Here is a 12,124-nt window from a genome sequence, read left to right on the forward strand (position 1 = left end):
CAGAATGTCCTGACAAGACACCTCAATGTCCTGACAAGACACCTCAATGTCCTGACAAGACACCTCAATGTCCTGACAAGTCACCAGAATGTCCTGACAAGACACCTCAATCTCCTGACAAGTCACCTCAATGTCCTGACAAGTCACCTCAATGTCCTGACAAGTCACCTCAATGTCCTGACAAGACACCTCAATGTCCTGACAAGACACCTCAATGTCCTGACAAGACACCTCAATGTCCTGACAAGACACCTCAATCTCCTGACAAGTCACCTCAATGTCCTGACAAGTCACCTCAATGTCCTGACAAGTCACCAGAATGTCCTGACAAGTCACCTCAATGTCCTGACAAGTCACCTCAATGTCCTGACAAGACAGCGCAAGTTCTCCAAAGCAAATAAAAAGTAAGAAATATAAAACCGAACTGATCTGTAACCAGCACCGTGAGCCAATGACCTCATTGGTTAATAAAGGAGACCATTGTTCTCAGCAGCATCAGGCCCACAGGGGTCCTGTATAAAGCTGGTGAACAATATCATCATGTTAAGCCACTTAGCACAATGCTAAGCATAATATAATATACTAGCAGTTAGCAGCACTAGCAAGCACTATTCCACTGAAATAGACCAACGAGGAAAGCACATCTAAGTAAACCTAATTAACAGACTGTTATCACACTGACAGTTTTTAAGCAAATTATGAAAAAGTACCCGGCACTATGAGCAAAAAAAACAAATTCCCTTCTTTGGTTAGTGAAGAAGAACCATTTACTGTCTTCCTGCTGATGATCACATCGTCCGTTAGAATCTCCATACTCTCCCCAGCTGCCTGTGGTCGTATTTGACACGTTCTGCCCTTTGTACGGGTTAACTGGGAAAGGGAGGCTCTGAAACGGCTCCCTCAGAAAACTGCTTATTTCCTGAATTAGGGGGAGGGGGGGGCGAGCTGAGAAAGCGCCCCCTTTTTGTCATGTTCTTCCCGAGTCGTCTCCCGCTGCTGATCTGGAGTTACAGAAGACATGTGGAAGGCTTTAGGCAAAGACAGATCGTATTTCTGTAGTGATGTAGTTCTATTGTAACTGGTTGGCCAGATTTAGAAAAGGTCTGATTGTGTTTTAATTAGCAGGACTGGGGATTCCTACAGCACCAGACTCATCACACCATACGTTCACCCCGGGCTCAGGGTTGATATCTCTATCCAGGAGACATCTAGTGTGTGTGTGTGTGTGTGTGTGTGTGTGTGTGTGTGTGTGTGTGTGTGTGTGTGTGTGTGTGTGTGTGTGTGTGTGTGTGTGTGTGTGTGTGTGTGTGTGTGTGTGTGTGTGTGTGTGTGTGTGTGTGTGTGTGTGAGCCACCGTACCATTCCATATAGACTACATCAGGTACAGATGTAGGATCTTAATTTGATCACTTTTTTTGTTTCTGAGAATTTTCCTGCGCCACAGAAAATAACCTCCACTAATGAGCTTGGTGATTTACATAAATTCCTATGAAAACCTCCACTAATGAGCTTGGTGATTTACATAAATTCCTAGGAAAACCTCCACTAATGAGCTTGGTGATTTACATAAATCCCTCTGAAAACCTCCACCAATGAGCTTGGTGATTTACATAAATCCCTCTGAAAACCTCCACTAATGAGCTTGGTGATTTACATAAATTCCTCTGAAAACCTCCACTAAGTAGCTTGGTGATTTACATAAATTCCTCTGAAAACCTCCACTAATGAGCTTGGTGATTTACATAAATTCCTCTGAAAACCTCCACTAATGAGCTTGGTGATTTACATAAATTCCTCTGAAAACCTCCACTAATGAGCTTGGTGATTTACATAAATCCCTATGAAAACCTCCACTAATGAGCTTGGTGATTTACATAAATCCCTATGAAAACCTCCACTAATGAGCTTGGTGATTTACATAAATCCCTATGAAAACCTCCACTAACACACAGCTATATTAACAGTGTTGCCCTTTTCATGTAGCCTAGTGTTGTCCAGCTAATAGCCTAACCTCCGATCAAGCAACATTATGGACTAAACGTTCAAATCCTGTTGCTGCAGGATTATTTTGCCACAACAATACTGGTCAGATTGAGATCCTCAGAGAAATACGTAGTACTGCTAGGTTTTACACAGTCAAATGTAACAAAAAACAACATTTTTAATAAAGAACTGTACAAAAATATCAATATTTCCCCCAACATTTTTTTTAAATACATCTATACAGTAATATGAGATCTGTATGTAAAACATTTACATTTTAAATTTGTGTAATTTAGCAAATGCTCTTATCCAGAGTAAGTAAGTGCATTCATCTTAAGATAGCTAGGTGAGACAACCACATATCACAGTCAAATATACAGGATACCAACATTCCATTCCAGCTAAACAATGGATAGACAGATGGAGGATCTTAATTTGATCACTCTTTTGTTGCTGAGAATGCAAACATGTGAGTTAACATGTGAGTTTAAAAAAAGGCTTCTAAAGTTTGTAATTCCACTTTGAAATTTCAGACTCTGCCCTAATGAAAAATGTATAAACTCCTATTAAAATGTCCATTAATTATAATCCACATAATAATTCAGATTTCCTGTTGTTGCAGGATTATTTTCCTGCTGTAGCAAACTGGCTCAAATTAAGATACTACATCTGTATAGCGTTTGCAAAAAAAAAAAAAAGAATCATACACATTTAAAACCCAGGAATTAAATATCGGAGAACAATAATATTTTACAATATTAAAGGCACTCACAAGCAATCGTTTCAGATGTAACAATTGTGTGTCTGTGTGTCTTTGCTGTGCTGCCAGCCGTGCACAGTAGAATTCTCTTTTTTCAGTTGTCATACCATTAGCTTCATGGTGGCTCCACTAACCAGAACCAGGTTTCTGCCCGTATTTCAGCATTGGTCCCAGAAGGAGACAGTAAGTAGAACAAGCCGGGATGGGTCTGGTTCCTAACGGTATAAATGTTCATATGGACCGGATCTCTGGAGATATTTACATATATATTGGCGTAATACATTTGAAATCTACTGGTATGGATCGTATTATATTTGCTGTTACCTCGTGGATTAGCTACAGGTATAGGATCATAATTTGACCTATATTGTCATCGCAACAACAAAAAATCCTGCAGTAACAGGATTTGAACGTTTAGTCCATAATGTTGTTTGATCGGTGGTTAGGCTATTAGCTGGACAAAACTAGGCTACATGAAAAGTGCAACACTGTTAATTTAACCGTGTTTTATTTGGGGTTTTCAGTGAATTTATGTAAATCACAAATCTCATCTGTATTTCCAGCAACAAAAGATTGATCAAAGTAAGATCCTACATCTGTACTGTAAAGCTGTCACCTGTAGTTAAACTTACTTAAGAAATGTATGGTGTCCGTATTAGGAAAAGGCACCAACTCCTAGTGACTCTGACACAGCTTCCCATGGACGTTCGCTTCCTAATATGGACACCGTGTACGTCAGTCCAGCACGGAACAGTTTGGCTTCGAACACTCTAAACTAATTCCCTCTTCTTACGCTTCCTTGACTTTCTCTCTCCTCCCGTGTTTTAGGAGTGACTGGGTGACATCATATAAGGTCCTTGTGAGCAACGACAGTCACACCTGGGTCACTCTGAAGAACGGATCACAAGACCTGGTGAGTAGCTAGCTGAGATCATAATCAATAGATGTGATTGGGCTGGAGATCAATAGCTATGATTGGGGTGGTAATCAATATATATGACTGGGGTGGAGATCAATAGATATGATTGGGCTGGAGATCAATAGATATGATTGGGGTGGAGATCAATGAGGCATGGTTGTTACAGCAGTTCACACTGTGTCAGTACGTTCTGGAAGAGTTTGTTTCTTGGATCATATTGATCAGATTCCAATGTCATTATGGCGTCATCTAAGTAAGTATTACCATGGTCCATAGATGGTACTGTATTACCATGGTCCATAGATGGTACTGTACCATGGTCCATAGATGGTACTGTATTACCATGGTCCATAGATGGTACTGTACCATGGTCCATAGATGGTACTGTATTACCATGGTCCATAGATGGTACTGTATTACCATGGTCCATAGATGGTACTGTATTACCATGGTCCATAGATGGTACTGTATTACCATGGTCCATAGATGGTACTGTATTACCATGGTCCATAGATGGTACTGTACCATGGTCCATAGATGGTACTGTATTACCATGGTCCATAGATGGTACTGTACCATGGTCCATAGATGTTCTGTACCACGGTCCATAGATGGTACTGTACCATGGTCCATAGATGGTACTGTACCATGGTCCATAGATGGTACTGTACCATGGTCCATAGATGTTCTGTACCATGGTCCATAGATGGTACTGTACCATGGTCCATAGATGGTACTGTACCATGGTCCATAGATGGTACTGTACCATGGTCCATAGATGGTACTGTATTACCATGGTCCATAGATGGTACTGTACCACGGTCCATAGATGGTACTGTACCACGGTCCATAGATGGTACTGTACCATGGTCCATAGATGGTACTGTACCATGGTCCATAGATGGTTCTGTACCACGGTCCATAGATGTTTCTGTACCACGGTCCATAGATGGTACTGTACCACGGTCCATAGATGGTACTGTACCATGGTCCATAGATGGTACTGTACCATGGTCCATAGATGGTTCTGTACCATGGTCCATAGATGGTACTGTACCATGGTCCATAGATGGTACTGTACCATGGTCCATAGATGGTTCTGTACCATGGTCCATAGATGGTTCTGTATTACCATGGTCCATAGATGGTACTGTACCATGGTCCATAGATGGTTCTGTACCATGGTCCATAGATGGTACTGTACCATGGTCCATAGATGGTACTGTACCATGGTCCATAGATGGTACTGTACCATGGTCCATAGATGGTACTGTACCATGGTCCATAGATGGTACTGTACCATGGTCCATAGATGGTACTGTATTACCATGGTCCATAGATGGTACTGTATTACCATGGTCCATAGATGATACTGTACCATGGTCCATAGATGGTTCTGTACCATGGTCCATAGATGGTACTGTACCATGGTCCATAGATGGTTCTGTACCATGGTCCATAGATGGTACTGTACCACGGTCCATAGATGGTACTGTACCACGGTCCATAGATGGTACTGTACCACGGTCCATAGATGGTTCTGTACCACGGTCCATAGATGGTACTGTACCACGGTCCATAGATGGTACTGTACCACGGTCCATAGATGGTACTGTACCACGGTCCATAGATGGTTCTGTACCACGGTCCATAGATGGTTCTGTACCATGGTCCATAGATGGTACTGTACCACGGTCCATAGATGGTACTGTACCACGGTCCATAGATGGTACTGTACCACGGTCCATAGATGGTACTGTACCACGGTCCATAGATGGTACTGTACCACGGTCCATAGATGGTACTGTATTACCATGGTCCATAGATGTTCTGTACCATATGCCAGCTACCGATCCCTAGTGGCTTATTCACTGTGTTGTTAAACCTCTACTTGTCTCAGTAGATCTTCTCTGGCAACAAGGAGAAAGAGATCCCTGTGTTGAACATGCTTCCTGTGGCTGCTGTGGCTCGTTACATCCGAGTCAACCCTCGCTCCTGGTTCAACCGTGGCAGCATCTGCATGAGGGTCGAGATCCTGGGATGTCCCATGCCAGGTAACTGCTGTGTACTGTGTGATTCTACTAGGTAACTGCTGTGTGTGTACTGTGTGATTCTACTAGGTAACTGCTGTGTACTGTCTGATTCTACTAGGTAACTGCTGTGTACTGTGTGATTCTACCTAATAACTGCTGTGTGTGTACTGTGTGATTCTACTAGGTAACTGCTGTGTACTGTCTGATTCTACTAGGTAACTGCTGTGTACTGTCTGATTCTACTAGGTAACCGCTGTGTGTACTGTGTTATTCTACTAGGTCACTGCTGTGTGTGTACTGTGTGATTCTACTAGGTAACTGCTGTGTGTACTGTGTTATTCTACTAGGTCACTGCTGTGTGTGTACTGTGTGATTCTACTAGGTAACTGCTGTGTGTACTGTGTTATTCTACTAGGTAACTGCTGTGTGTGTACTGTGTGATTCTACTAGGTAACTGCTGTGTGTGTACTGTGTTATTCTACTAGAGAACTGCTGTGTGTACTGTGTGATTCTACCAGGTAACTGCTGTGTGTGTACTGTGTGATTCTACCAGGTAACTGCTGTGTGTACTGTGTGATTCTACTAGGTAACTGCTGTGTGTGTACTGTGTGATTCTACTAGGTAACTGCTGTGTACTGTCTGATTCTACTAGGTAACTGCTGTGTACTGTGTGATTCTACCTAATAACTGCTGTGTGTGTACTGTGTGATTCTACTAGGTAACTGCTGTGTACTGTCTGATTCTACTAGGTAACTGCTGTGTACTGTCTGATTCTACTAGGTAACTGCTGTGTGTACTGTGTTATTCTACTAGGTCACTGCTGTGTGTGTACTGTGTGATTCTACTAGGTAACTGCTGTGTACTGTCTGATTCTACTAGGTAACTGCTGTGTACTGTCTGATTCTACTAGGTAACTGCTGTGTGTACTGTGTTATTCTACTAGGTCACTGCTGTGTGTGTACTGTGTGATTCTACCAGGTAACTGCTGTGTGTACTGTGTGATTCTACTAGGTAACTGCTGTGTGTGTACTGTGTGATTCTACCAGGTAACTGCTGGGTGTACTGTGTGATTCTACTAGGTAACTGCTGTGTGTACTGTGTGATTCTACTAGGTAACTGCTGTGTGTGTACTGTGTGATTCTACCAGGTAACTGCTGTGTGTACTGTGTGATTCTACTAGGTAACTGCTGTGTGTGTACTGTGTGATTCTACCAGGTAACTGCTGTGTGTGTACTGTGTGATTCTACCAGGTAACTGCTGTGTGTGTACTGTGTGATTCTACTAGGTAGAAAAGTGGTGATCCTAACTGACCTAAGACAGGGAATTTTTACTAGGATTAAATGTCAGGAATTGTGAAAATCTGAGTTTAAATGTATTTGGCTAAGGTTGTATGTAAACGTACGACTCCAACTGTATATAAAATATGGATCAAACCCTGTGGACTGGTAAAACCAGGGGAGGAAACGTTGGTTTTTGCTCTGACATGCACTGTCACCTGTGGGACCTTATATAGACAGGTGTGTGCCTTGGCAAATCATGTCAAAATCAATAGAATTTACCACTGGTGGACTCCAATCAAGTTGTAGAAACATCTCAAGGATGATCAATGGAAACAGGATGCACCTGAGCTCAATTTCGAGTCTCATAGCAAAGGGTCTAAAAACTTATGTAAATAAGGTATTTCTGTTTTTATTTTTAATAAAATTTCTAAAACCCTGTTTTCACTTTGTCATTATCGGTGTGTAGATTAATGAGGAACAATTTATATTTAATCCATTTTAGAATAAGGCTTTAACGGAACAAATTGTGGAAAAAAGTGAAGGGGTCTGAATACTTTCTGAATGCACGATATACCTTAAAACCAGATAGTAAAACTAAAACACTTGAGAGCTCTCAACAACTTTTACAAACAATAAAAACCTTTGGAGGCGAAAATAATATTTAAAAGTTAGTTCCTTTTCCGTGGACCGAACAGTATAGGTAGCTAGCGTTGCTCAATCTACTTCGCGCCACGTAATGCACTTCGCGCCACGTAATGCACTTCGCGTCTTCAGTTGACACATATACTGTAGTCGATACAGTGATTTGTTCAATGACTTGATATGTGATGTGTTTGTTGTCAGACTCTCAGAACTACTACCACAGACGGAATGAGATCACAACAACAGACCACCTGGACTTCAAACATCACAGCTACAAAGAGATGAGGCATGTAAGTAGAGTAATGGTGGGCAGACACTACACCACAGAGTAATGCTGGGCAGACACTACACCACAGAGTAATGCTGGGCAGACACTACACCACACCACAGAGTAATGCTGGGCAGACACTACACCACAGAGTAATGCTGGGCAGACACTACACCACAGAGTAATGCTGGGCAGACACTACACCACACCACAGAGTAATGCTGGGCAGACACTACACTACACCACAGAGTAATGCTGAGCAGACACTACACTACACCACAGAGTAATGCTGAGCAGACACTACACCACAGAGTAATGCTCGGCAGACACTACACTACACCACAGAGTAATGCTCGGCAGACACTACACTACACCACAGAGTAATGCTGGGCAGACACTGCACTACACCACAGAGTAATGCTGGGCAGACACTGCACTACCCCACAGAGTAATGCTGGGCAGACACTGCACTACACCACAGAGTAATGCTGGGCAGACACTACACCACAGAGTAATGCTGGGCAGACACTGCACTACACCACAGAGTAATGCTGGGCAGACACTACACCACAGAGTAATGCTGGGCAGACACTACACTACACCACAGAGTAATGCTGGGCAGACACTACACCACAGAGTAATGCTGGGCAGGCACAACACCACAGAGTAATGCTGGGCAGACACTACACTACACCACAGAGTAATGCTGGGCAGACACTACACTACACCACAGAGTAATGGAGTAATGCTGGGCAGACACGACACTACACCACAGAGTAATGCTGGGCAGACACTACACTACACTACAGAGTAATAATGAGGTGTTCTCTACTGGCTCTACAGATGATGAAGGTGGTTAATGAGATGTGCCCCAACATCACAAGGATCTATAACATCGGCAAGAGCCACAGCGGACAGAAACTCTACGCCATCGAGATCTCAGACAACCCCGGAGAGCATGAAGCAGGTAAGCCCAGAGAAAGGGCTCTGATAGGATCTTTAGACTTGATTCATTCCTAGAAGTGAAGTTCTCTGGGTTCAAGTGGTTGAACATTGTTGTATTATTACATGAAATGTTTAATCTTTTCATCATACGCCTTTTCACATGTTGTTCTCTCTCTCTTTCTCTCCCCCTCCCTCCCTCCCTCCCTCCCTCCCTTCCCTCCCTCTCTCCCTCCCTCCCTCCCTCCCTCCCTGTCTCTCCCTTCTCTCTCCCTCCCTCCCTCCCTCCCTCCCTCCCTCCCTCCCTCCCTCCCTCCCTCCCTTCCCTTCTCTCCCTCCCTCCCTTCCTCCCTCCCTGTCTCTCCCTTCTCTCTCCCTCCCTCCCTCCCTCCCTCCCTCCCTCCCTCCCTCTGTCTCTCCCTTATCTTCTCTCCCTTCCTCCCTCCCTCCTTCTCCCTCCCTCCCTCCCTTCTCCCCCCTCCCTCCACCCCCCACTCACTGTCTCTCCCTCCCTCCCTCCCTCTCTCCCTTCTCTCTCTCCCTCCCTCCCTCCCTCCCTCCCTCCATCCACCCCCACCCCTCCCTTCCCTCCCCCCTCCCTACCTTCTCCCCCTCTCTTCCTCCCTCCCTGTCTCTCCCTCCCTCCCTCCCTCCCACCCCCACCCCTCCCTTCCCTCCCCCCCTCCCTATCTCTCCCTTCTCTCCCCTCCCTCCCTACCTCCCTCCCTCCCTCCATCCCCCCCTCCCTCCCTGTCTCTCCCTCCCCCTTCCTCCTTCCCTCTCTTCCTCCCTTCCCTTCTCTCTCTCCCTCCCTCCCTCCCTCCCTCCCTCCCTCCCTCCCTCCCTCCCTCCCTCCCTCCCTCCCTGTCTCTCCCTTCTCTTCCTCCCCCCCTCTCTCCCTCCCTCCCTCCCCCCTATCTTCATCCCTTCCTGTCTCTCCCTCCCCCCCTCTCTCCATCCCCCTCCCTCCCTCCCTCCCTACCTTCTCTCCCTCCCTCCCTCCCTGTCTCTCCTTCCCTCCCCCCCTCCCTCCCTCCCTCCCTCCCTCCCTGTCTCTCCCTCCCCCCCCCCCTCTCTCCCTCCCTCCCTTCTCCCCCCTCCCTCCACCCCCCCCCTCACTGTCTCTCCCTCCCTCCCTCCCTCTCTCCCTTCTCTCTCTCCCTCCCTCCCTCCCTCCCTCCCTCCATCCACCCCCACCCCTCCCTTCCCTCCCCCCTCCCTACCTTCTCCCCCTCTCTTCCTCCCTCCCTGTCTCTCCCTCCCTCCCTGTCTCTCCCTCCCTCCCTCCCTCCCACCCCCACCCCTCCCTTCCCTCCCCCCCTCCCTATCTCTCCCTTCTCTCCCCTCCCTCCCTACCTCCCTCCCTCCCTCCATCCCCCCTCCCTCCCTGTCTCTCCCTCCCCCTTCCTCCCTTCCTCTCTTCCTCCCTTCCCTTCTCTCCCTCCCTCCCTCCCTCCCTGTCTCTCCCTTCTCTTCCTCCCCCCTCTCTCCCTCCCTCCCTCCCCCCTATCTTCATCCCTTCCTGTCTCTCCCTCCCCCCCTCCCTCCATCCCCCTACCTCCCTCCCTCCCTACCTTCTCTCCCTCCCTCCCTCCCTGTCTCTCCCTCCCCCCCCCTCCCCCCCTCCCTCCCCCCCTCCCTCCCCCCCTCCTCTCCCAGGTGAACCAGAGTTCCGCTACACGGCCGGGTCCCACGGTAACGAGGTGCTGGGCCGAGAGCTGCTCCTGCTGCTGATGCAGTTCATGTGTCAGGAGTACCTGTCGGGTAGCCCGCGGATACGTCACCTGGTGCACGAGACCAGGATACACCTGCTCCCCTCCGTCAACCCCGACGGGTACGACAAAGCCCTTGAAGCGGTAGGTGTGTGCGTAGCTGAAAGACCCCCAAAAACCCCACAGCTGATATTGCAAATATCGACTCCATCGTTAAGGCTGTACTGAAACATACGACGGATACGACTGACTCTTCTGAGACACGTTGTCACGCCCTGACCTTAGTTATCTTTGTTTTCTTTATTTATTTGGTTAGGTCAGGGTGTGACGAGGGTGGAATGTTTTGTCTTGTCTAGGGGTTTTTGTATATCTATGGGGTTTTGGTATTGTCTAGGTAATGTAGGTCTATGGTGGCCTAAATTGGTTCGCAATTAGAGACAGCTGTTTATCGTTGTCTCTGATTGGGGATCCCTATTTAGGTTGCCATTTTTCCATTTTGGTTTTGTGGGTTATTGTCTATGTGAAGTTGCATGTCTGCACTCATTGTTTATAGCGGTCACGTTTGTTTTGTTATTTTGTTTATTCTTCGTGTTTATTCGTCGTTTATTAAAAGTATGTAATTCACATCACGTTGCGCTTTGGTCTCCTCACTACAACGATCGTGACACGCGTGTTGAGGGTCTTTTGCTTGTCAGCCATGTGATTGTCAGATTAAACATTCTTCTCTTCAAAGTCAGAAGTCCAAAGCATCCACTACTGTGAATCCAGCGGCGGTTGGTTTAAGATGTTTAAGATGAAGGAGGGTGATAATTGTTTTTATGAGCATGGCCTTATTTCTACTACAGTATATTGGATGACTGTCATTCATATTCCATTCACCCAGTTCAATGTAACAGTGATAGGTTTAGGTTACTGTCATTCATATTCACCCAGTTCAATGTAACAGTGATAGGTTTAGGTTACTGTCATTCATATTCACCCAGTTCAATGTTACAGTGATAGGTTTAGGTTACTGTCATTCATATTCACCCAGTTCAATGTAACAGTGATAGGTTTAGGTTACTGTCATTCATATTCACCCAGTTCAATGTAACAGTGACAGGTTTAGGTTACTGTCATTCATATTCACCCAGTTCAATGTAACAGTGATAGGTTTAGGTGACTGTCATTCATATTCACCCAGTTCAATGTAACAGTGATAGGTTTAGGTTACTGTCATTCATATTCACCCAGTTCAATGTTACAGTGATAGGTTTAGGTTACTGTCATTCATATTCACCCAGTTCAATGTAACAGTGATAGGTTTAGGTTACTGTCATTCATATTCACCCAGTTCAATGTAACAGTGATAGGTTTAGGTTACTGTCATTCATATTCACCCAGTTCAATGTAACAGTGACAGGTTTAGGTTACTGTCATTCATATTCACCCAGTTCAATGTAACAGTGATAGGTTTAGGTTACTGTCATTCATATTCACCCAGTTCAATGTAACAGTGACAGGTTTAGGTTACTGTCATTCATATTCACCCAGTTCAATGTAACAGTGATAGGTTTAGGTGACTGTCATTCATATTCACCCAGTT

At 45.6% G+C, this 12,124-nt stretch overlaps 1 protein-coding gene across 1 annotated transcript in view; it reads left to right on the forward strand.

The window, feature by feature from the left end:
* Window positions 1-12,124, forward strand: part of cpxm2 (carboxypeptidase X (M14 family), member 2) — an 86,722-nt gene that overhangs the window by 44,565 nt on the left and 30,033 nt on the right. The window contains exons 5-9 of the mRNA XM_071394699.1: window positions 3,572-3,656; window positions 5,566-5,716; window positions 7,819-7,907; window positions 8,729-8,852; window positions 10,487-10,683. Coding sequence (XP_071250800.1) covers window positions 3,572-3,656; window positions 5,566-5,716; window positions 7,819-7,907; window positions 8,729-8,852; window positions 10,487-10,683 — 646 coding nt within the window. The remainder of the gene's footprint in view (window positions 1-3,571; window positions 3,657-5,565; window positions 5,717-7,818; window positions 7,908-8,728; window positions 8,853-10,486; window positions 10,684-12,124) is intronic.

The sequence above is a fragment of the Salvelinus alpinus genome, chromosome 3 (genome assembly GCF_045679555.1).
Source record: "Salvelinus alpinus chromosome 3, SLU_Salpinus.1, whole genome shotgun sequence".
In the NCBI taxonomy this organism is placed as follows: Eukaryota; Metazoa; Chordata; class Actinopteri; order Salmoniformes; family Salmonidae; genus Salvelinus; species Salvelinus alpinus.